Genomic DNA, 25,528 nt, shown 5'->3' with positions numbered 1-25,528 from the left:
AACATATTGAAAAATGTCTAAGTATGCTGTAAATATGCTAACAGATTTATGTACTTACTTAAAATTTATTAAAAGTACATTAATTCATCAATTGTTTGTAAGTAAACTTTGATCATACTTATTAAAAAGTACAATATGGTGCATGAAGTACACTTTTAGTTTAATTCAATTCAGTATATTTCTAAAATACTCATTTCCAAATAGAAGTTTGTACATTTTTAGCAAAGTGTGTTAAAAACAACTGTTACAGTAGTTTAGATAGTTACTGTTACATATTTAGATAGATAGATCTTTATTGATCCCTTTGGGAGGGTTCCCTCAGGGAAATTAAAAATTTATACTCTAATGTAAATAGATCACATATATTTAACATGAATTCTTAGTACATTTCTAATATACCTGGTGTATAATAGTGATACGGTTGTAATACTCATTAAATGTATTAATATTAATTAAAATATGGGGTTACATACAAGAAATAGTATGTTTACATGTTACTTAAGTATATTTAAAATAATTCCATTTTAGTACAGTTATGTACACTTAGGGAATACTTTACACACCTCTGGTACTTCACTATTCTGATACTCTGCTCTTGCCTGTTCCATCATTAGAAATACATTAACCTGTGTTCATCTGTGTACATTTTGTTGCATGACAGTAGAGCAGGGGGCGGCAATAGGTGGCACGAGGGCCAGATGTGGCTCGCAAGCATGAAACATCTGACCTGTGAGGTTCCTTGAACTAAAATGAACGATGATGAAAAAAATATATAAAATAAAATGCTTCTCTGGTGAGCTTTTGTTTACATCCCTCCCCTGTCTCTCTCTGTTGCGCTCGGCGTGACTGTTCTTGGGCTCACTATCTCCTTATAAGGGCGTATTTTTTTCACGGCCGTGTCCCAATTCACTAGCTGGGGCAGCGGTAGACCACGACCCTGATTACAAGGGTTTGATCCCGCGTGAGGAGCGGTGTATTTATCTATTTATTTATTTTTTCCTTTCTTCTTGGGTTTACCTGCTTTGAGATCAAATGTTCTGCTACAACTGGGTTCAACAACCCTCTGGGCTGGAGAGCTACTAGTCTGTAGCACTCCATCCCATTACACTTTTACACATTTTCCAAAACAGAATTTTTTTGATGGCTTGCAAAACTTAATTGGTGGCCAAACTTAATTGCCGACCCCTGCAATATATGGTCAGTTTGAGAATTTGTATTTGTGGCTTTGTTTTTTTTGTGCATGTTAACCGTGATTCATGTGTGTGAGCAGGATGCTGTCGTCATTCTCTTAACGACAGAGGATGACCGTCATCTATCTTACTGTGCTGTCTGCTTCTTTGCACAGAGGAGGAGGAGCAAGTAGAGCAGGAGGAGGAGGAGGAGGTGGAGGAGCAGGAGGTAGAATTGAAGGAGGAGGTGGAGGAAGGTAGTGCTGCTGCTTAAGCTAATGCTAATGATGCTGTGGCTTTACTAATGTCAAAATCTGAATTGTGATCATAATAGAATATATTTTTAAAACATTTAAGTAACTTAAGTGCCCTGTAAGAGACTTTAAATTCTTTCAAGTTTTCAGAATGTAAAAAACTTATTTTAACTACAGAGAAAAAGGTTTTTGTATCACCTACACTTGTCAGAGATGGGAATAATGTCACACCTGAGTTATTGCATTTCATTTAAACATGTAGAAAACATGTAGATAGTATAATGGTAATTTCTATTTAACTATCTGGTTGCTATGCTTGTATTTTAGTGCATTATGGAGCCAAACACTACAAATAATTATTAGTTTTTTTTTTGTCAGATTGTATTAGTGATGTAAAATATGTTGTTTAAATGGTAATTATTTCTAATGCTAAGTAATTGTAATGCTAATGATGCAAATACCTTCAAGTTTTCAGAATGTAAAGAAATTATTTTACTTCAGAGAAAAAGTTTTGTATGTTTTGTATCACCTACACTTGTTGAAGATAAGAATAATGTCACAACTGAATTTACTGCATTCCAGATAAACATGTAGAAATCCCAAGTTAGCATTGCTAGCCATTACAGTTGATAAAGCATGGATATACAGGACGGGTCATTTATATGGATACACCTAAATAAAATGGGAATAGTTGGTGATATTAACTTCCTGTTTGTGGCACAATAGTACATTAGTATTAGTCATGTGACACATTAAACTCATTGAGAATTTCACAAGAAAAACAATGTTGTTTATCCTTTCATGAGTTATTTACAAGTTTCTGAGTTTGATGCGTCACATGACCCTCTTCCCATTGACAAAACTAAAGTTGGATCCTAAATGGCCGACTTTAAGATGGCCGCCATGGTCACCACCCATCTGTTCAACAGTTTCATCAGTTTTCCCCTCCCGTATACTAATGTGCCACAAACAGAAAGTTAATATCACCAATCATTCCCATTTTATTTAGGTGTATCCATATAAATGGCTCACCCTGTACAGTAGTTGCCACATTTTACATTACATTTACATTTTTACTTATAGCATTCGGCTGAAACTCTTATTCTGTCAACCACTATGTGAAATTGACTTTGTATTGAGTTCTCGTAATGCTACAGTTAACGTCCATTCAATAATTAAGTCCCGCCCTTTAAGAAAAAGAGCCAATGAGTAAAGGAGTGTGCTAGTGAGGAGATCTGTGCAAGCGCAGTAACCAGAACAAGCCAAATAAAAATAGAGCCAAACTCTAAAAAGTACTGATGAGGTTTTTGTCAGATTTTATTAGTGATGTAAAATATGTTGTTGAAATTAATTAGTCCTTCAGTTTAGGATCCCTGGTTCAAACTCCAGATCATATGCTGCTTGCCATCAGCAGCTGGAGTCCGAGACAGAACAATTGGCTGTGGTCAGCACATGCCTCTGGTAGCTGATGCATCAGAGCTGGGGATACGGTGCTTTCCTCCGATTGCGCTGTGATACTATATTATTATGCTATATTATTAGCGACAGACTGGCTTCACATGTATCACATGTAGCATGTGCTAGTCTTTACTTTTCTTGTATTGGGGAATTTCTAGTGATTGAGGAAGTTCATATAAATGGTAATAGCGTAGTCTGCCTTTCAAATTGGGTTAAAAATGGGGTAAAACTACAAATTAACCCGAAAATTCTGCAAAGCTTGTAAAAGCTGCTCTTGTAAACAGTATAAATGGTTTTGATGGCCCTCATAAAGTGGGAGAATTGTCACCTTGCCAGATAATAACTACAGTGTAAAGTATACTATGTGGTTTGGGCTGCGTCCAAAACCACATACCGTACAAACCATACAAACACTATATAAACCATACATGAGTCATGTTCCTACACAAAAAAAGGACACTATAAACATTAGCAGTCAAAGAGGTTTTTGTTGGTATAGAAACTGACTATGTAGTGTTACCCACCAATGCAAGAACCATTTAAGGAACTAAGGGTCATATAAGGGTTATTAAATGTTGTCATTGTGCTAAATAACCATTGTTTCTAGTAAATAACCCACTCATTTACCCAGTGCACTAATATTTATTGTATTAGTACATGGGTTTGGATGCAATCTGCAAGTGGTCATTGGCAAGTTACTGTATCACTTGAATAATGTCCAGTTGTTGAGTCAATGGCATCATTTTATGCTCAATATAATAAAAAACAATACTGATAATTACTTGCTTAAACTGCTTAACTAATCATTTATATTTATTATCAACATATATAACAGATAATAAATACCATACCATTCACTAGCATTATGATTATGAAAATTAAAAAAGTCTTTTTTAAGATTGGTACCATAAGTGCCATTTGGTCCAATCAGAGACTGTGCTACTGATTAGCTTTTAGAACTTAGAAATTAGTTTTTTATTTTTACCCTTCTGCTCACAATTGTAGAGCAAATCCTTTGAAACTCTGAGAGTCACGTAATAATGACCATAAAAAAACACAACAAGATCAGTTTTCATGACATAAAATACAGATTGTTCCATCTGTTGAACATGAAGAGCTGATGAAATACCTCACTAAAACAGAAGGTGCTACGAGACGTACGGGTTCCGACCTGTTTGAGCGTAGAGCAACAGTGATCAAACGGTGGAAGAATCCAAATATGACCTAATCAGGATCAGAGTACAACTACAAAAACAAATACAACTACAAAAAACATTACACTGAACTCGGTTGTGAAATACAGCTATTTGGAGACAGTAACAAGGATGCTAAGGATGCTAAGCTAATTTAAGGTTATTTATAGCTAATATTGAAGAGATATTTGTTAGATATACTGTACATGTATGTTTTTGTATTGTACGCCTATCAATCCTCATTGTATATAAACCTTATTTACCCATTTAATGAAGCAAGAAGACCATGAAAAATTAGATGGTTGAAAATATACAGTAACAGTATGTAGCCTATAGTTAGAAAAATACAAAATATAGGTGCTAAAAATGTTTCTTTAACTGATTAACTACTTTTGGTTCTATAAAAAAAAGCTAAGGTGTTTTCTTAATAGTGATGTGTAAATCTAAAGAACATCTGTAGACATCTGTAAAAAATGTTCTTTACACTTTGTTCACACATCTCTATCAGTTCAATAACGTTTCAAAATGATGGTCACAAATAACAGTACCTACCTACAACACTGCTTAATAGTTAAGTACATTTTTGGTGTATTGCTATCTTTGCAATGGAAAACACAGGTGCAACACTGACTGAATACAACCTAGACAGAAGTTAACAGTCAGACATTCATTATTATCTTAGCAGTGAATTGTCAACACAGGTGTGTTCCCAACATGCATACACCCTCTGCTGAGGAGCGCTGGACACGTCCAGGTAGTTAAAATAGCCCCTGAAATAGCAATACGCCAAAGTCATAGCTCACCTGGCTCTTAGAGGGAATGTAAAGTGACACTTGATTGGTTTATTGCATGTTACGCCCAAAACACACCCATTATGAATTAAGAAAATTTGTATTTTGCACATTTCGAGCAGCACAAGGTGTACTTTTCCTGTCGTTATGATAGCAAAGACACACTTACATGCTCTAAATCAATATGTCGCCTAGATCGCTAAATTTTTTTTCGCTTTTATGGCATCACTAATACACCCTTTGAAGCATTTTTCTTATATTTAAGTTTAGTTTAGAATTCATTTTTTTATATTTTTGTAATGCAGTTTTGGTAATGGAATAGCATAGTGGATAACACCAAGCTATACCAAGGAAAGACCTCAGCAAAGGCCAAGAATCAAAACTCTGCAAACCTGCACAAACAGGAAGTCGCTCTAGGTAAGGGCTTCTGCCAAAAGCTGTAAAGTTAACCAGTTTTTGTGTGTTTCTTTATCAGCCCTTGAGGACACAGCTGGTCAGGAAACAGGTAAGAAGAAGTTCTGAGGTTTACGGTGGGGTTTCCTCCTCGTGGCCGTGTGACAGGTTTCTCCACGAAGAACAGTGAAGTCATTCTTAAAAATGTGGAAACTTCTCCAGGTCATTCAGAGTTAAGCCTTATAGCTTACCTGTGACCTGTTTGACCCCCAAAATCACTTCAGACAGAAAAGGATTTGTTAGAAAGCATCGATCCCTTACAGCACCGTCTCACCTGGACCTCCATTAGCGAGCATAGCTAGCATAGCTTCCTTTATGATAATTAGTTTTGTGCCTCCAGGCTCCAGAGAGCATTGTCCATCGTCCATCTTAGAGCTGTGTCTGGTCTTGCACTTACTTGCCTTTAGACATGATGGCATTGCTTATAGACCTTTGACCTTGCTCTTCTCCTAGGTGAGGCTGTGGAACATGAAGAGGAAGGTAAGAAGAAATTTCATTTATGTCTCTGTACACAACTTTTTTGCTAGAATACACACCTCATTTAATGTGTTTTTATTTACTTTATTTCTTTATTTAATTCATTTTCTACATTGTAGATTAATATTAAAGACATAAAAAAAAAACAAATAAGGGACACATATGGAATTACGTATACACCTTAAAAAATATGGTGATTTGAGGTGATTTAATTGGGATGAGCTGGAGCTTCACAGCATGAAGGAAAAGCAGCAACTATTGTTCAGCACCTCCAGGAACTCCTTCCTTCAAGACACTGAGAAAACTATTCCAGGTGATTCTTCCTCATGAAGACACTGATATTAAGATCTCACCAAGAGTGTGCAGATCTGTCCTCAAAGATAAATGTGATACTTAGAATAATCTAAAGTATAAAATATTTTTTAGTTTACGTAACACTTTTTCTTAACTAAATAATTCCGCATGTGTTCGTTTATAGCTTTAACATAGTCTTCAACATTAAAAAAAGAAAGAAAACACATAGAATGAGGAGATGTGTGTCCAAACCTTTGACTGGTGCTGTAGCTAGATTCTGTAATCTAGTCTATTAAAGTCCTATCCAGATAGGATTAGTTTCTCGGGGGGTCCTGGGGTATTTTTTCTCTTTTATGGAGGGTCCTCTGATTTTATTCCTGTCCGGAACAACCATGTATGTGTTTCTCAGACGTCCCCTGAGAAAATTACAGGCTGAATTATCAACTGTTTTTTGCTGAACTCCATGGTCCTCCAGTAATTTTAGTCCCTGAGTTTTGTCTCCTCATGTTTAATAAAATAGCTATTTGTCCACTGCCGCGCATCGTAATTACACTTTGTGCACACGTTTCCATGGAAATCCATGTAAAAAACAACAGTAGGTGGAAAAGGAGGAGCTACTGAACGTGATGTCAAGTGACTGAGACAGCCTAAAAATGTACGGATCCTCCTGTTTTTTTTTTTTTTCAATTGCAGTCCGGATGCAAGAGTTTTATCACTGAGTAGAAATGTGAAATATTTTTCACAGATGCCCCCCTGAGAAACTAATCCCATCCTGATAGGGATGAAATGGTAAATAAATATCTATGTTTGATAGAATATGGAACTCTATAAGCACCACTGTAGGAAATAAATCAGTTCTATCACATTATACCACTCAAATCACTGAATTACAAAGAAATTGATTGTGATCATTGGATGAATTGTGATTTTTTTTTTATATTTTCTTTTCTGTTATGTAATTCCTGGGTTTTTACAGAAGAGGCAAAACCGAAACCGAAGTGAGTGAAAGTGCGACTGTAAAACAGCATCACAGATTCTGATATTAAATCACAGTAAACTGGTTTATATACAGTATGAACAATGTTATTTCTTCATTTTCAGATCATTTCTACCACCTTTAGTACCTCCCAAAATCCCTGATGGGGAGAAAGTTGACTTTGATGTGAGTACAGCTGGAAGCATGACTGAATATTAAAGTTGTATGCAAAGGTTTTGTTGCAAAAACATGTTGTGATGCTCATTGCTATTTTAAACCCTGTAAACAGTCTATTTTCACACCTTGTGCCCGCACTGTTAAAATAGCTTCAGAGTTTAGGAATAAATCTATACTGACGGTCTGGTGTGTTGGTCTGGAAGTGAGGTGTGTTTAGGTACATTTCTGGTGTGTTTCTAAATATTTTGGTAGTGGAAAACACAGGAGCTCCACTGACTGATTAAAACCCTGACAACAGTCAACAGTCAATCATCAAAGTCCATTCCTATAGGTGCTCCCAGCATCATACACTCATTAAAAAACACACACACACACACTGCAGAGCTTAAACTCGACTTTTAACTCAACAATAAATAGAATAAAGAATAAAATAGCATTACTGTTCCCCTAAGAGAGAGAGCTCAGTGTGAAGCTTGTTCGACCAATTAGGAATCATCTAATAACAGAATGTGGTGAATAAAAAAGGGAATTAAATTTACTTCTAGCATTTTTAGTCTGATGTTGACACTAGTTTATGAATCATCATAAGACTATTTCTCTTATTTCTATACATGTTTAAATGTCCTGTAAACTAGTGAATGTTTTTTTTTTTCCATTAGAAAATAATTTTCTGATTTCAGGTGCATTTCATTTAGTTGTTTTCATTCATTATTTATTTTTCTGTCACAGAATTGCTTACAACAATTGAAAACGTTAGGAAAATAAAAGGTAAATAATCTTTTATAATGAAAAACTAAAAACTATTATGACTCTGCTGCAGGATATTCACCGTAAGCGCATGGAGAAGGACCTGACTGAGCTTCAGTCTCTAATCGAGGCACACTTCGAGAGCAGAAAGAAAGAAGAAGAGGAACTCGTCGCCCTTACTCTACGAATCGTGAGTCATAAATACTGCTTTAATCTTGAAGACAATTTACAGTTTCATAGAAAGTCTAGTGCTGAGCCTTTGTGATCTCCTGGATAAGAAAGACAACAAATAATTCCAACTTTGTTCAAAGTTTAATAAAAAACTGCACAAATTGGTTTTAAGAAGAAATATCTTGTGGTAGATGGTAGATGAGTAAGGTCCAATGTCTGGTTGTATCTATTGTCTAAAAACAATGAGGATCAGTGGTATTAGTCAATCTACCCATTCCAGTCCTTAGTCATGATCATAATCATCATTAATCATGTATTGATTCAACTTTAACCCTATGGGTTTATCATCTACTTACACTAATAACTTAGAACCTGTGAGTTATCTCTAATATCTCTGTGTACAGTTGTTTTTGTTTTGTTCTGTCTGGGTCGACCAGAGGAGGATGGGTTCATCCTATTAACTCTTGGTTCCTCCCAAATGACAATTGTTTAAAAAAAAAAAAATTAATAGAAATATTGATTGATTGATAAACCTCTGTGAAAAAATGCAAAATTGAGAATTTGTCTCATGATAATTTCCACTGCTGCTATTAAAAACCTATTGACTATATTTATAAGTTGTTTTTTTTATATAATTTATTCCTAAAATATACCTAATAAACTCTATACTTGGAACGTTTCAGAGGCAGGATGCAAATGCATGTCAGTTTTTTATTTGCCATTACAAAAAAAAAGTACAAAAACTACGACAGCAAAACAAACACTAAGACTAAAAATCAATATATAAAATCACTATAAAACATAATAAGGACTAATATACAAGAAGTATAGTGAACAAAAACAAACAAACTAAAGATAACAAACCAGAAACTTTGTAGACACAAAAAAAAGCAGGGCAGCAAACAAACATCAAGAGAGAGTCCAACATGACAGGATCAAAAGCAGAGCAGAGAACAAGGAAAAACATGGGGTATATATATATATATATATATACACACACACTCAGACACAGACAAGAAACACCTGGGGAAGATAACGAGGGGGCTGGGTCACAAATGAGACAGATAGACACGCTAGGCTTAGGGTGGAGACAAGACAATTACAAAACAGGGCGGAACAGGAACAGAAAGGACCAAGAAATGAACAAACACTATAAACAAGGGCTAAAGTGTAACAATACTCTTAAAAATATATTTAACAAATGCCATACAGAATAATTTCCATACAGAATCATGCTTGTTAAAGCGATGTGTGTGAAAGAACAGCTTTTAAAATCTAAATATATGAATGTGAATGTGTTTTTTTAGATCAGATTTAGAAGCTACTGACACTCACATCACTTTATATTTTTAACAAACCTATTTTGGTAACACTTTAACTTTCATTAATATATTTTTAACTAATGATCAGTAGATGTGAACAAAGCAGTAGTTCATCAGAATTTGAATATTAAGAAATGCTCACACATGACACTTATTTATCAGCATGGATATTCATATTAAAAATGATGGCAAATTATTAGCTCATCAGAATTGAAACATTAATAATTCGCTAGTAAATGCAAGTTTTAAACCGGGCAAATGTTAATCAATTGCAGTTCATGTTGCCAATGCATTTATTAGTATTAACAAATGTGTTAGCAACTTTTTAGTTTCTAAAAATGTGAAAAATAACAGTTATTAATCATTAGTTAATGGTATATTAATGAAAGTTATTATAAAGTGTTACCCAAATTTTTAATTGAACTAAAAATTGGTCTTTTATGCCATTGATCTAAAAACCTTTTGTAGCATCTTTGATTTTAAGAGTGTTATACTCTGTTTGCATTCATTTTATGTCTCATCATTTAACCCTTTCAGACCTGAATTACATTACACTTATAGAAAATATAAGAATGCTGTTTTCTGTCTGTAATGCACACAAAATTATGCACTACTATCCTAATATAAATCTATATAAAATAAATCTAATAAACTAAAATGCTTATTTCTAAACATGATAAAAAAAGTTCTAAATCACAAATAAATTTGTAAAAATGAGCTTGTATTACTAACCAGTGCAGTGGGCGGGGCTAAGCTACTGTTTCATTGGCTGGTTAATGATCTTTTCTGACGGACAACAGGCCTCAGCTAGTGTTCTGTGCAGCAAAACATTTGAAATAAGAAACTACATGATGTTCAGTTTAATTGACACAGAGTCTGAAAGGGTTAAAGCTGCACTAGGTAGGATTTCCTTGATTATTGAACTTTTTAAAGAAGTAAAATTACAGTTCGAAACTCACTGCAGCGCTGCATTGAGGTGTAATAGGAGGAATAGCAGTGCTCTCGTGTCTGTGCCGGAGCTCCTCTGAGCTCAAACCAGACTCTATAAGTTTTCCGAGGCGGCCGCGACCAACGCTCGCAAGAACTGCGACCTGCTTTCCGACCTTTAGTTCTAACAGTTCTACAAGGACTACTGGTTGATTCTTTACAAACTAACATACAGACACTCTGGCAGAAGCTGGAAAGAGACCGAATATGTCTGTGAAATCCAGAAAACGAGAAAGAGAAACTAATCCGCCTGAAACATTTATTACACTCTACAACTGTAGGGGGAGCCCACGAGCACAAAATCTCAAGCCTACCTAGTGGAGCTTTAAGTAAGCATTATTTTTAAAATAAGGAAATATTCTGGATGTTAATGTTCTTATGACGTCATTCTTTGTGGTTTAGAAATTTCTCAGTTATTTATAAAAAATCATCAACAGCTCATATTAACCACCAATTAAGATATTTGAGATACTTCTGAAAATGTCTTTGAATATTTACAGCTTATCCCCTGCCAACTCAGTTTCAGTGTTGTTATAGAAAAGTAAAAGTGAATGTTTGGCACAGTGTAGAGAATGCTGAGTGTAAGCTAAACGATCCTCCTCTTACAAGGAAAAACGACGATCTGAAAGAGCTGAGCAGATGAGAATCCGGGCGGAGAAAGAGCGAGAGCGGCAGAACAGGGTGGCGGTGAGTCATCCTTTAAGACTGTTTATCTCCGAACTCGTCACGGGGTTTTCCGACGGAGAACTGATGGGTTTTTTGCATCGTTTAGGAAGAAAAGGCGCGAAAGGAAGAAGAAGAAGCGAAGAAGAAGGCCGACGACGACGCCAAGAAAAAGAAAGTTCTTACCAACCTTCAGTACACTGGATACATGCAGAAGGTAATGTTCATTATAGAGGATAAAGTCTTGAATTAAGTGTTGAATTAACTACAACAGAGTTGATTTTAACTCTTTCCCACGGTTTTTATACAGTAGCTCCACAATCATTAGAGTTAAATAAGAGTTAAAACAGTTTCAAAATAGTTAAATATTTAACACCTTAGAGCCAGAGTTTGTTTTTAACATACATTTGTATTTTTTAAGTCCTTAAATTTCTCTAAAACACTGAAAAGAGGTTAAAAAAATAAATGAGAAGATAATTTAATTGATATGACTAAATATTACACATATATATATATATATATATATATATGTGTAATGTACTGAACCTTCTGCCAGTGTATTTCCCCCTGCACAACCAAATATGTAAAATATAATAGAACAGACCAATAGAAGATAGTCCTGGAGGGCATGACTACACACTGATGGTAAGTTAGGATTTAGGAGGGGGTACACCCATATTGCAAATAGATGATGCCAGGAGCCAATTAGGAAATAGGAAAAATATGTTTTCGGGAATGTGCTAAGATTAGGGTGTCTCAGCTGTTAAATTTAGGTAATATTTGCTGAAAATATGTTGTGAACTCTGTCCAAACAAAGGTTTTTTTTTGTCTATAATTGGTTAACAGGATGGTGCGGACATCACTTTGTCTCCAACCAAAAAGTTAAATAAGTGGGCGGAGTTTAATCTAATCTCTGTAGAATTGATTTATTTGGGTTTACACTAAAATATTCAGCTCTGACAAATAATTCCAAAATTTAAAACCACTCAAATGCAAAGGAGTTAAAATTACACTTTAAGAGTGAAAATCAACTTTCAACTCTTTAACTCTGAAATTTCAAATCTCCAGTTTTTGCTGTGTACAATTTCTCTACAGGAAAAACTGGTGTTTGATTTTAAACTTTCACAACATAGGAAAAAAATGAAAGGGGAATTCCTTCTTCCTTCTAGGGAAATGTACAACTTCACACAATTCATCAGAGTGTCAAATACCTGCAAAATTAATACACTGTCCCATAGAATAGAGATATACTCACTGCACTACACGTTCATGTATTCTTAATGTCCATGTAGGGCATCCATTTTTGCGGGGTTCCACCACACAAATGAGTACCTACTAACTAGTATGAGACTATTGCAAATATTTACACCTGCCCCCAAAAGAAGGAAGCAGGAAACAAGCTTTTGCCTCTGGGCGTAAAGAGACAGGGTAAATCCTTTAGATAACTAATTCTGATAAACACGAACATATCCTAGATCATGTCATATCTAAATATATTTATAAAATGCAGGAAAGGGTTAGAGGACAGACATAGCAGCAGGAATATATTTATTTAACAAAATATGGAACACTAAAGCATAAACAGTTAACAAACATGAGAAAAGCATACAAAAAAAAACAAATAACCAAGGCTAGGATAACTTAATGAAAAGAAGACAAAAAATAAAGACTAAACAAGAAACCTAAAAGCTGAAAATAACGCAGGGATAAATAAAAATAAAAAAAAATAAAAAAACCTGACACACAAACATAGCATCATAAGCACACAAATGACTCCACAAAGAACTCTGAAACAGAGGGGCTTAAATACACGAGGAGGATAAGGAACACCTGGGCAAGGAAACGAGGGGGCGGAGTCACAAACAAGATGCAAGGTGACAACACTTAAGGCTAGGGCCGGGGTAGGAGAAGCCAGGACAATAACAAAACAAGGCCATGGCTGCGTCCAGAAACTTTTGCTACTCCTCCTCTCCTACCCCGGAAGAAGGTGGAGGAATGGAGGAGAGAAGAGGAGGAGGAGGAATCGAGGGAAGGAGCTGTAATTGGGGAAAAGGAAAAAAGCCAGACACTGCCCAGCCAATGACAGCTTCAATATTAAATTATTTTAATAGTGAAATATGATTTTGTTGAATGTAATAAAACAAATAACAAATATTAATAAATATTGAATAGTAAATATAATAATAAATATTACATTTTGCATACATATTGAAGTGAGAAAATATTAGTTAATATAAATAATATATATGTGGGCAGTAAAGAACATTTAAGCTCAGTTCCAGTAGATAAAGCCAGGTGGCAAAAGAAGAGTGTGTTAGCTTATCTAAACTATAAATTATATTACTGCTTTACTGGCTGTTTAATAAGATAAGGAACCTAGTTAATTAATGCATTTATGACGTATATTTGATTACGGAGGAGAGAAGGAGGATTGGTAGGAAAAAGGAGAGACTTTTGGGGTTTCTGGACGCAGCCCATGTGTTTTAAAGAGCACATGGCTGCGAACACAAGACAGAAAACAGAGGGCAGAAGGACACATGGGAGGGCACATGGAACCGAAAGATATCATATATAATATATATGATATATTTTGGCTCCATGTGCTTATATGTGAAATGGAATATATGAAATCCATTTGTTATCCACTAAAACATGCTGTTTAGTGTGGATTTTCTGTCCAATTTATCTCTTCCACTGTCGCTGCTATTAATGGCCTTATTACAAAGAAAATGTTATTTTTATTACACATTCTATCATGTGATGTGAGTCAATGTTAAGACAATTAAACACAATTATACCTCACCCATCCAAATTGTTGAGCTCATACTGGTTCATACTGGGTGTGTCCCTCTCTCACTTTTACTCACCCTCAGTGTGTAGTTATTCCTCCAGGCTATTGTCTCTTGTGTGTAATGTTTTGAAAGATGTTCACTGGACACTGAATAGTTCGTAGATTGTTGTCAGATTGTTTGCCTTAATAGGTCTGTTTATCAATAAAAATTTATCTACAGTCACAGTAGATACAGATCACTGTCACAAGCCTATTCATTTAATCATGTCTATAGTAACAGGTGTATAATAATGAAAGCAGCAGCTAGGCATGCTGGGACTGTTTCTACAAATAAATTAGTGAAAGAATGGGTCTCTGGGTCTCAGGAGGTCAGTGAACTCCAGCACTGTGGTACCACAGGTGATAGGATGCAGCACCTGTGCAACAAGTCCAGTCGCAGTGCAATTTCACTACTCACTACTAAATATTCCACAGCCAACTGTCAGTGATATTATAACACAGTGTAAGAGACTGGGAACAACAGCGACTCTGTGCTCTGTCAGTTTAAAATAACAGAGCGGGGTCAGCGGATGCTGAGGAGCAGAGTGCACAGAGTTCTCCAACTTTCTGCAGAGTCACTACACCAATCACTACACACCTCCAAACTACATGTAGCTTCAGAGTTCATCACTACACACCTCCAAACTTCATGTAGCTTCAGAGTTCATCATCACTACACACCTACAAAATTCATGTAGCTTCAGATTAGATCATCACTACACACCTCCAAACATCATGTAGCTTCAGAGTTCTTCACTACACACCTCCAAACTTCATGTAGCTTCAGAGTTCATCACTACACACCTCCAAACTTCATGTAGCTTCAGAGTTCATCACTACACACCTCCAAACTTCATGTAGCTTCAGATTAGATCATCACTACACACCTCTAAACTTCATGTAGCTTCAGAGTTCATCATCACTACACACCTCTAAACTTCATGTAGCTTCAGAGTTCATCATCACTACACACCTCCAAACTTTATGTAGCTTCAGAGTTCATCATCACTACACACCTCCAAACTTTATGTAGCTTCAGAGTTCACCACTCACTACACACCTCCAAACTTCATGTAGCTTCAGAGACTTTATACAATTTATATGTGATTTTAATGCGATTTACATCATCTATGTTGGAAACAGACGGACAGGCGTGGCCCGAAGAAGCAAACAGAGAGGGAGAAGAAGAGGAAGATCCTTTCTGAGCGTCGTAAAGAGCTACACATCGACCACCTGAACGCAGACAAGCTCAGGTACGCCTGAAGAGCAGACTGGGAATACCAGATGAACCACAACCCAAATAAAGTCTAGTAATGAAGAACATGTCTTTAATGACGTACATAAACGTTGTGTGAAGCCACAGTCTGCTGGCGTACAGGTTATTCATGTTTATTATACGTGTTTCCTCACAGAGACAAAGCCAATGATCTTTGGAAGTGGATGTACCAACTGGAGGCGGAGAAATTCGAACTGCAGTACAAATACACCCGCCAGAAATACGAGGTACGGATTTTACAACGTAAAGATGTGTCTAATGTGCAGAGGTGGAAAGTCACTAATTACATATACTCACATTACTGTATTTGAGAAGATTTTATGAGTGATTTGTAATTTTTAAATTAGTTTTTAAATTTTAATTTTACATTTACTCAAGTACATTTACTTCACTACTTTGGAAAACTCCCCATTACTGAGTAAAAAAATTAAATGCTGGGGAAAAAAACAAATTGTTTGAATAATAAAAAAAAAGTTTTGTTCTCCATGGCAGCGCAGCTGAATTTTTTTTTTTTAAAACATGTAAATAGCAGTTAAAGCATAATGGTCCAAATTATTTAATTTAATAATTATTTAATTTATGATTTGTAATTTGTAAATCAAATAATTAAAAATAACTATGTAACTTTTACTCAAAGTACATTTTAAATTGAGTACTTTTTTACTTTTACTCGAGTAGATTTTTAGATGGGTCCTTTTACTTTTACTTGAGTAGGATTTTAGCAAAGTAAAGGTACTTTTCCTTAATTACAATTTTTCTGTACTTTTTCCACCTCTGATAAGGTGTCTCTAAACCGTACTGTATGTAAAGAAGGCCACTCTTCAGACTCTTTGTAGGGAGCCGGTTCTTCTGGCTCAGCTCACTAAGAAGAACCGTCTCTTTCGGCTCCCAAGCAGCTCTTTAGATTTCTTTGGGTTGCTTAAATCAATTTATTACCAAATTGAATGTAGAAAATGAATGACTAGTGTAAAAACATACATTGTATGAAATATGTATTATTTATATGGCTTTTGTATTCAAACATAAATTATGAAATACAAAAACAAAGGCCTATCTCAAGTAAACAAACAGGTCCAATCTCTAAATGTATACAGTACAGGCCAAAAGTTTGGACATACCTTCTCTTTTTTCAATGCATTTTCTTTATTTTCATGACTATTTACATTGTAGATTCTCACTGAAGCATCAAAACTATGAATGAACACATGTGGAGTTTTATGTACTCAACAAAAAAAGGTGAAACAATATTATCTTCTAGTTTCTTCAAAATAGCCCCCCTTTGCTCTGATTACTGCTTTGCACACTCTTGGCACCATTCTCTCAATGAGCTTCTTTAAGAGGTGGCCACCTGAAATGAAAAGTTTTCCAACAGTCTTGAAGGAAGGAGTTCCCAGAGGTGTTTATCAGCACTTGTTGCTCCTTTGTCTTCTTCACTCTGTGCTCCAGCTCACCACAAACCATCTGGATTTGGTTCAGGTCCGGTGACTGTGGAGGTTCAGCTCATTTTTTATTAAGTACATAAAACTCCACATGTGTTCATTCATAGTTTTGATGCTTCAGTGAGAATCTACGATGTAAATAGTCATGAAAATAAAGAAAACACATTGAAAAAGAGAAGGTGTGTCCAAACTTTTGGCCTGTACTGTACTTTATTTGTAAATTTTCAACTATATACAGTGAAACAAACAGTACAGAACAACATCAATAAAGTGTCACTCAACAAAATAAAAAAATACATGTGCAAATCAAAAAGAAACCAAGCATGTTTTTGTGAACTTTAGAAAAGGTTGGCATTCAAAAAAAGAAGCTCATCTTTGAGGGGTTGATTCTGTTTTAATCTGCCCTTTTTTGGAAAAAGGAACAGATGTTGCTACAATACACAGTTTATGTGATGTGATATCACATGTGTAAGATGTGGGTAGATTGAGCACTCCTCTTCAACGGTGAATGCTCCTTTTGTCAATCAAAATGTGAATCAGTATCACCTCATCTTTTTTAATGTTCCATTGTATCTTTTCTTCTTTTTTTTTTATAAAACTAACTTTTCTGTGAATATGAACCTTAGTGATATAATGTTTTTTTCATACACTGATCTTGATATAGAGTATATTATTAATTGTATTATTTTATTGAGTAAATACTACTTACATTTACAGTTGTAAATACTTTACTTCACTACCAACATTTGATATCTTCTTATTAGACTGTACTTCGCTTTTGAAATCCTCTAAATTTGCTAAGAAAAATGAAATGCCTGAAAACTGTAAGAATTTATGATGAGCTTTAACTGGCCTCTCGTTAATATTTCTCTATTTTTATTTTATTTTATTTTTTGTCCTTAATGTCTATATTTATGCTGTCTTCGATTGTGGTTTATATGTATCATCTTAAAAAAAAACTTTAAATAAAAGTTTATATATATTTAAAAAAAAGTTTGACAGCATGATAACCGATAATTACACTTTATATATAATTGCACTGAATTTATAAATTAATCGTTCATTTCAAAGAGTCAGTGTTCTGCCGAGTTCTGCTACACTGTCAAACCGTGCTACCGTAGTGTAACTAACTATATTTACCTGTGAAAAAACGAAAGAAGCTATTTTAGATAAATCATAAATCACTGCATCATAGTGAAGTTATGGCAATGAGCGGTAATTAAACTGCTTTTGTGTTTTTTTTTATTATAATTTTGTTTACTAAAATTGTTTTTCTGTGCAATGACAGTCCAGCTTCTGTAATGCACAAAAAAGCCAAAAAAACTGATTTATTATAAAAGAAAACACGATAAATAATCCAAAGGTGTAGGTCAGCGCATGTGCAGTGCTTTTAGGAAGCACGTATCCATAGGGGTAGCACAACTCGACAGAACACTGGCTCTTAGAGCCAGACCGTTCGCGACTGACCAATCACTCTTCAGGCAGGGCTGTTTCCAGTGTTATACGGCTTTACTACCTCCTTTTGTTTAAGCCCGAGCTTTCACATGAACGCATGTTGACACAGCCATTAAATTATAACTCACACCGCCTGCAGCAGCAGCCACACCCAGGCCAGACTTGGCAAGACTATCAGGTTATACAGTATATCTAGTCCTTGGATAGATTCCCAGCCATTTGATTGGCATGAGAAGGAAGCAGACATGATGTTGGTGGTGATTCAAAGAGAAGCTCACTCTCTGGTCTTTCTGGTTTTCTCTGTGTTGCAGGTAACTGTGCTGAGGAACAGAGTCAGTGACCACCAGAAGAGGTGAGTAGACGTTACTCACTCCACTTTCACACATGTGTGTTTGCTAATGAAGACCAAGCAAACAGACATTCACTATTCCGGATGACATATATCACTGTGCACTGGCCAAACTTGATAATGAGTGGTGTAAAGACCAGGGTTGGAGTTGGATTTCACACTGTGAAATGTTTGTGTGCAAACTACTCTTTAGGGTTGTGGTGTGCTTTTCAGAGAAAGGAAATTTATTTGAGGAGAAACAAAATGGCTGCAGCACTGCTGCAGTTTAGACAAAGGAGAAGGAAAAGGGCGGGAAAACAAGAACAAAGGCGCCAAACAAACAAAAGTCTGGGCATTATCTTTTATCTTATTTGAAATAAATAAAACAATTATTTCGTAACAAAAAACAAACTAGAATATGTTTCATATTTTAGATTTTTTCAAAGTAGCTTCTATTACTTAGATTAGACAGCTTTGCACATCTCTGCTGGATTTTCTCAGTCAGAACTCAAGTTCAGTCGCAAAGACCATCAAAAATGTTATGGTGAAACTGGCACTCATCAGGAGTTACAAGCCTTAGAAATGGCAAGTTTACTGAATGATTTTTTTATTTATTATGTGTTCCTTCAAAGTCTGGATGACTTTTAATCTGGGTTGGTTTGCAACGTTATCCTCCAGTTTCCATTTAACTGGGCCACTGGGTGATGAGATCTGTAAAGCTAAGCTAAGTAAACAAAACTGTAATTCTTAAACAAAACATTGTCTAAGAGTGTTCCAGTAAGCCAAGGCAATGTTAGCTAGCGGTTCATCCTATGTAGCTTGTTTTAATACGGTAAACATGCAGGCTACAATCCAATATACTCGCCTCTGAACAGTGAAAGAGCTAGCGCTTAGCACAGGTAGCAGCTAATGCTAATACTGCTGGAGAACTAAACTGAAACTTCTGTATAACTCTGTACTTCAGCAGAGTGGTCCTTTTTACTGCTCCTAAATACCTGACTGGTAGAATTCATTTATAAAACACACCAGATCAAAGGCGTAACGTTGATTTTTGGGAAAATTAAAGGATTTTAAGTGCACCTTATAGTGCGAAAAATACGGTATTCTATTCCAACACATTTGAATAGTTTATCTTCACAGTGATAGTCACAGTTATCAGATAATGCCCAGATCAGATAGAACAGTGACATTATGGAGGCTCTTCTTCTGTCTCTTCATGTTTACTTCATTCCAGAAGGGGCTGTTTGAAGTAGCAGCTGGCGCGGTACTGAACGTTCAGTGGCACAGCCTTTAAATCAGGCCTACTGAGACCAGTCACACAAAGACACTGTCTCAGAAAAGGGCAGGGCATGGCATCCCAGTCCCAAACACACACGCACCCGCACACACACACACTCACACACACACACACACACACAACACAACAACACAATCGCTCTCAAATCCAGACGGATACATCAGCGAGCAGCAACAACAGCTGCAAAACCGCACTAATCCGTGTGTGAAGTCAGGGAGTATAATTATACGAGCCGGTGTAGTAGAAAATAAACTGCCCCACTGGCATTTAAACCCCTCTGCTCCAAATCTGCTCTACCCCCCTAACCACCCACCCCCTGTTCAGGAGCAAATGTTAAACTCACAGGTGTGTGTTTTAAAAAGACACAGATAAGATCCAGAGTGTCGTCTGTTGTTATCTGTGCCGTGGAGACTCTCTCTGGCTGCATTCTGATGGTGTTTGTGAGTCAGGACTGTGGTGCTTGACTCATGCCGGATCTGTGCCGTCTTGCAGAGGCCGAGTGCGTAATCTTCACCAGTCTACAGGCTCACGTCTGGAATGACTGAATGTAAATCTGCTGTAGACGTGTGGCAGACATCCGTTTATTCATCCTCATCTCATCATTTCTCAGCAGCTTCTTTTAATCTAAAACTGCTGCACTGGTTTATTATGCAGGTCCCTCACAGTTCCAACAGCGGCTCGAACCCTGAACCCAGTTCATCTCTTTCTCTCTTTCTTTATCTCTTTACTTATCTCACTATCTGTCTGTCTGTCTGTCTGTCTGTCTGTCTTTTAATCTATCACTGTTCTTTTCTTCTGGTATTTTTCATCTCCCATTGGTCTCTCTGTCTGTCTTTGTGCTCGTCTCTATATATGTTTGTCTGTCTGTCTGTCTTTATATCAGTCTATCTAGCTGTCTGTCTCTATTTCTGTCTCTCTATCTATCACTGTCCCTTTCTTCTGGTATTTTCATCTCTCATTGGTCTCTCTCTGTCTGTCTTTGTGCTTGTCTTTATTTCTGTCTGCCTGTCTGTCTGTTTCTATATCTGTCTGCCTGTCTGTCTTGATATCAGTCTATCTATCTGTCTGTCTCTATATCTGTCTGTCTATCACTGTTCCTTTCTTCTGGTATTTTTCATCTCTCATTGGTCTCTCTGTCTGTCTTTGTGCTTGTCTTTATTTCTGTCTGCCTGTCTGTCTGTCTCTATATCTGTTTGTCTGTCTCTATATCTGTTTGTCTGTCTCTATATCTGTCTGTCCGTCTCTCTATATCTATTTATTCCTATATCTGTCTGTCTGTCTCTATTACTGTCTATCTGTCTGTCTATCACCGTCCATTTATTCCGGTATTTGCCATCTCTCATTGGTCTCTCTGTCTGTCTCTATACCTTTCTATCGGTCTGTCTGTCTCAATATCTGTCTGTAGTCTGGTTTCCATCCAAACCTTTCGAAAAAAGAATGCGCAATTTCCAAATTTCGGCAGAAAAAAATGCGAATTAAGCCGTGTTTCCATTCACTACAGTTATGCGAATAAACTTTAGATAACGTGGGAGAGGACGCCAAACAAGCATGGAGAGGTTTGATTCTGTTTTTGCTCTGTGCAGAATTATTTTCGTGTCCATTTGCCATCTCTACATGGTGATGGTGTTTGCTGTTCAAAGACGCCGGGCAGGACGAGCACTGGAAATGTTATTAAGGGCGGAAATCTCGGCGCGACCACGGCGACAGCCACCGTATACCTGGGAGCGCAAACGAAACAAACTGTTCTGGGAGAACATCGTTCAGAGCCATTTTTCTGATCAGCTTTGGATTCGGCATTTTAGAATGTCCAAAACAACGTTTGAAAAGCTTTGCGTCATGATTGGACCATATGTAGGGCCACGTATTTCCAGTCATCGCCCACCTGTGCCAACTGATAAGAGAATCGCCATCGCCATATACAAGCTGGCCACCTGTGCTGAGTACAGAGTAGTGGGTGAAACATTTGGTGTAAGCGTAACAACAGTCCATCGTTGTGTGTACGCTGTATGCCAAGCAATACGAATAAAACTAATGAACCGGTACATTGCATTACCGGATGCGACGGAGGCGCGAGAAATAGCACAGCGCAATAACGTGGCACAGAATCACATGACTTGAGGCCTGATACGTCATTTTTTATGCGAAAAACCCTTTTCCATCCAGTTTTTCCGAATTTTGGCGATGCGATATTCTAACTTTTCCACCCCCTCCTAGCGTAAAAATCGTTTTGCGATATTTGGGGCTTTTTTCAAATTTTTGACTTTTTCCATCCAGCTTTTTTCATGCGCATTTTCAAAACGCGCAAAAACTTGGTGGATGGAAAACCCTCTTGTGTGTCTCTATACCTGTCTGTCTATCTATCTATCTATCTGTCTGTCTGTCTGTCTGTCTATCACCGTCCATTTATTCCGGTATTTTCCATCTCTCATTGGTCTCTCTGTCTGTCTCTATACCTTTCTATCGGTCTGTCTGTCTCAATATCTGTCTGTCTGTGTGTCTCTATACCTGTCTATCGGTCTGTCTGTCTCGATATCTATCTATCTATCTATCTATCTATCTATCTATCTATCTATCTATCTGTCTGTCTGTCTGTCTGTCTGTCTGTCTCCGTCCATTTATTACGGTATTTTCCATCTCTCATTGGTCTCTCTGTCTGTCTCTATACCTTTCTTTCTTTCTTTCTTTCTTTCTATCTATCTATCTATCTATCTATCTATCTATCTATCTATCTATCTATCTATCTATCTATCTGCTTGTCTCTATATCTGTTTATCTGTCTGTCTGTCTACCACTGTCCCTTTCATCTGGTATTTTCATCAATTAATCCATCCATCCAGCTTTTTCTCTTTGATTCACTGGCATTCTTTGGTCTCTTTCTTTGTTGTTTCCTCTCCGTCTGTCTCTCTGTGTTTGTGTAGTTTAGAGTTTGTAGTCCAGGTCAGGAGGAAGCTCACAGTGAGAGATAGTGGTCAGGTGGGGTATGTTATCAGCTGCTGTTGTGGGGTCAGAGGTTAAGGCTGTGATGCAGACGGGGGATCAGACTGAGCGCTGCAGTCTCAGAGCAGACGCCGGGGCTTTTAAACGGATGTGATCTGAATGGCAGATCTACTGCTGTACAGATCCAGAGATGGTAAATGGAGCTAATGGCTAATCCGTCTTATTACAGAGAATCAGGGAATAAAGCACAAGCCCCTTTAAATCCATCTGATTACACATTACAACACAGTATCAGCATTCATAACTCATTTTTAATGATAAACTAGATATTCAGATTATTGTCAGAATATTATGACCATCTGCTTGTTTCTACACTCACTGTCCATCTTATCTGCTCTACTGATTATATAAAAACATAAATTATAGACTGTAGTTCTGTATTCGTTTCTCTGTATACTTTATTTTATTATTATTATTATTATTATTATTATTATTATTATTATTATTATTATTATTATTATTATTATCCTTTCACTCAGTTCTTCAATACTCAGCTCAGGACTCCACAGGAGAGAAAACACCACAGAGCAGCTATTATTATTATTATTATTATTATTATTATTTTATTATTATTTTTTTTTTTGTATATATATTTTTTTAGGGTGGTGGATAATTATTATTCTCAGCACTGCAGTGACTAGCACTGATTAGCATGGTGTATGGTGGTGTATGAGTTGTTAGTGTGTGTTGTTCTGGTACAGTGAGTGGATCAGATACAGCAGTGCTGCTTGAGTTTTTAAACACAATGTTTAACCTGAGCTGAGTATAAAAAGAACAGGGTGAAAGGAGGACGATTGGAGTGGGAGAAGATCAGTTAATGAACACTTAGCCCAGGGAGGTTTGTTTTATTTTTTTTATGACAGCTCCAAGTCTTTCCAAATATCACTCTTAATGAACTTCCTTGTTCAGCTGCTCTTCCTCCTTCCACAGAAACATTTTTCTTGTGCAATTTTAACTTCACTTTTATATTAAAAAACAACCACTATTATTGCTAGGAACTAGTAAAAACAAAAACACTGACATGCTACATGCCATGTGTTAAAGAAAACAGAATATGTTTTATAATTTAGATTCTTCTAGAAAGTATCACATTTATCTTTGAGGACAGATCTGCACACTCTTGGTATTTTAATCTCAATGTCTTCATGAGGGAGACTCTACTGTCTTACACCCCATTAACAGCCTATTTTCACACCTTGCTATTGCACTGTTAAAATAGCGTTTAGGAAGAGTTTAGGAATACATTTACACTGATGGGTGTGGTGGTCTGGAGATGAGGTGTGTTCAGGTAAATTTCTAGCATGTTTGTACATTGGGCGCCACTGACTGATTAAAACCCTGACAACAGTCAACAGTCAGCCACCAAATTCTATCTTAGCCCTGCAGGAGCTCTGTGCATGTTGTGCGTCCTCAGCACAGCGCAAATCCAGCTTTTACATTAACAAAAAACAGAATAAAGAACAAAATAAAATAACATTGCTTTTCCCCTGCTGTTGTACCTTCACAGCGTGAACGTGCACAAAACACATACACATGATTGATTAGGAGAATTAGTGCCTGCCTTTTGCGATGCATTTCAAGGTTTATGTCACATCGTGCTTTGTCGGTATGTCTGCTACAATATATAAAAAAATATATGGCGTTTTGTTATTTTTTTTTTGTTTGAAAAGTAAGGCAAAAAAAACTTATTTAGGCTTCAGTAATTAGGATTCAGTAATGGAAAAAATGGCCAGATTAATAAATAAATAAAAAAAGCGAGAACATTATATGTTCTGTATTTACTATGCATATATTAATATGTCACACTTAGAATAAATTAAAAGGGTACTAGGTGGTTCATTATTTATTTTATTAAACAGAAATTGAGAATAGAGCAAATTAGCCTTTAGTATTAAGTAAATTGTAGCATTATTTGTTTGAAGTAATTTCCGTTGTGACATTACATGTCTTGTAATATGATTATTGCATAAGTTAGGATTAATTTACATACTGCAGTCCCATGACTTTTGACTTTTTGCATATCATAGTATTTTTTTTACCATCTGGTGTATCAATTATACAATTCTGCTTAATATTTGTTGTCTGTTCTTCAGTACCAAAGGACCGAGGAGCAAAAGAGGCCTGAGGAAGTAGAACATCATCACTGGAGGAACCAGAGGAGCGTTGGTTCTTCAGTGACGTCATGACTGTTCCTTGTTATTCTATAATGGATTGTGATTAATAAACCATGACATATGATGACCTGATTTCAAACTGTGTGTATCATTAATGACTATATGATTGTTTTATTGACAGTTTTGACACTTCTGCTAATAAACATCTTAACCCTCTGCGGGACCCGTTTTTTATTTTTCATCAAATGATATTCAAAAAATATTTTTTCTAACTCAAACTCATTGGCATTGGCTCATTTTTTGTGAAAAACATATATCAAAACACATTTTCGATAAACACACACTGTACACCCATCCCCCCCCCCCCCCCCACACACACACACATTTATATTACATACAGTATGTTTGGCCAAGGGCTAATAAACATTGCTTCATTTGTAAATTTAAAACTAAACAAATTTTCTACTCATATCTTGAGTTTAATTCATTTTCTTTTACATTTTATTAAAAAACTAATAAAAAAAAAAAGAGTAGCACTTTTTAAAAGAAATGTAACATTAGAAAGGTAAAGGGCAAATATTAACCATGTAAGCTGTTTATATTGCTTGCAATTTAGGTGAAGCAAGCATGTGTAAAGCATTTTAATGTAAAATTGCTTCA

General features: G+C 36.2%; 1 protein-coding gene across 1 annotated transcript; it reads left to right on the top strand.

Moving 5' to 3' along the window:
- Positions 1–1,305: 1,305 nt before the first annotated feature.
- On the top strand, positions 1,306–25,000 carry tnnt2b (troponin T type 2b (cardiac); the record flags this gene model as incomplete). The annotated part of the gene is made up of 12 exons (XM_022675573.2): positions 1,306–1,426; positions 5,341–5,370; positions 5,772–5,798; positions 7,066–7,087; positions 7,191–7,251; positions 8,063–8,179; positions 11,079–11,156; positions 11,242–11,349; positions 15,106–15,215; positions 15,375–15,465; positions 18,444–18,484; positions 24,848–25,000. Coding segments are annotated over 12 exons (846 nt in total), but the record flags the coding sequence as incomplete, so codon positions are not given.
- Positions 25,001–25,528: the final 528 nt, after the last annotated feature.

Source organism: Astyanax mexicanus, chromosome 5 (assembly GCF_023375975.1).
Source record: "Astyanax mexicanus isolate ESR-SI-001 chromosome 5, AstMex3_surface, whole genome shotgun sequence".
In the NCBI taxonomy this organism is placed as follows: Eukaryota; Metazoa; Chordata; class Actinopteri; order Characiformes; family Acestrorhamphidae; genus Astyanax; species Astyanax mexicanus.
This window is presented reverse-complemented; position numbering and strand designations above follow the sequence as displayed.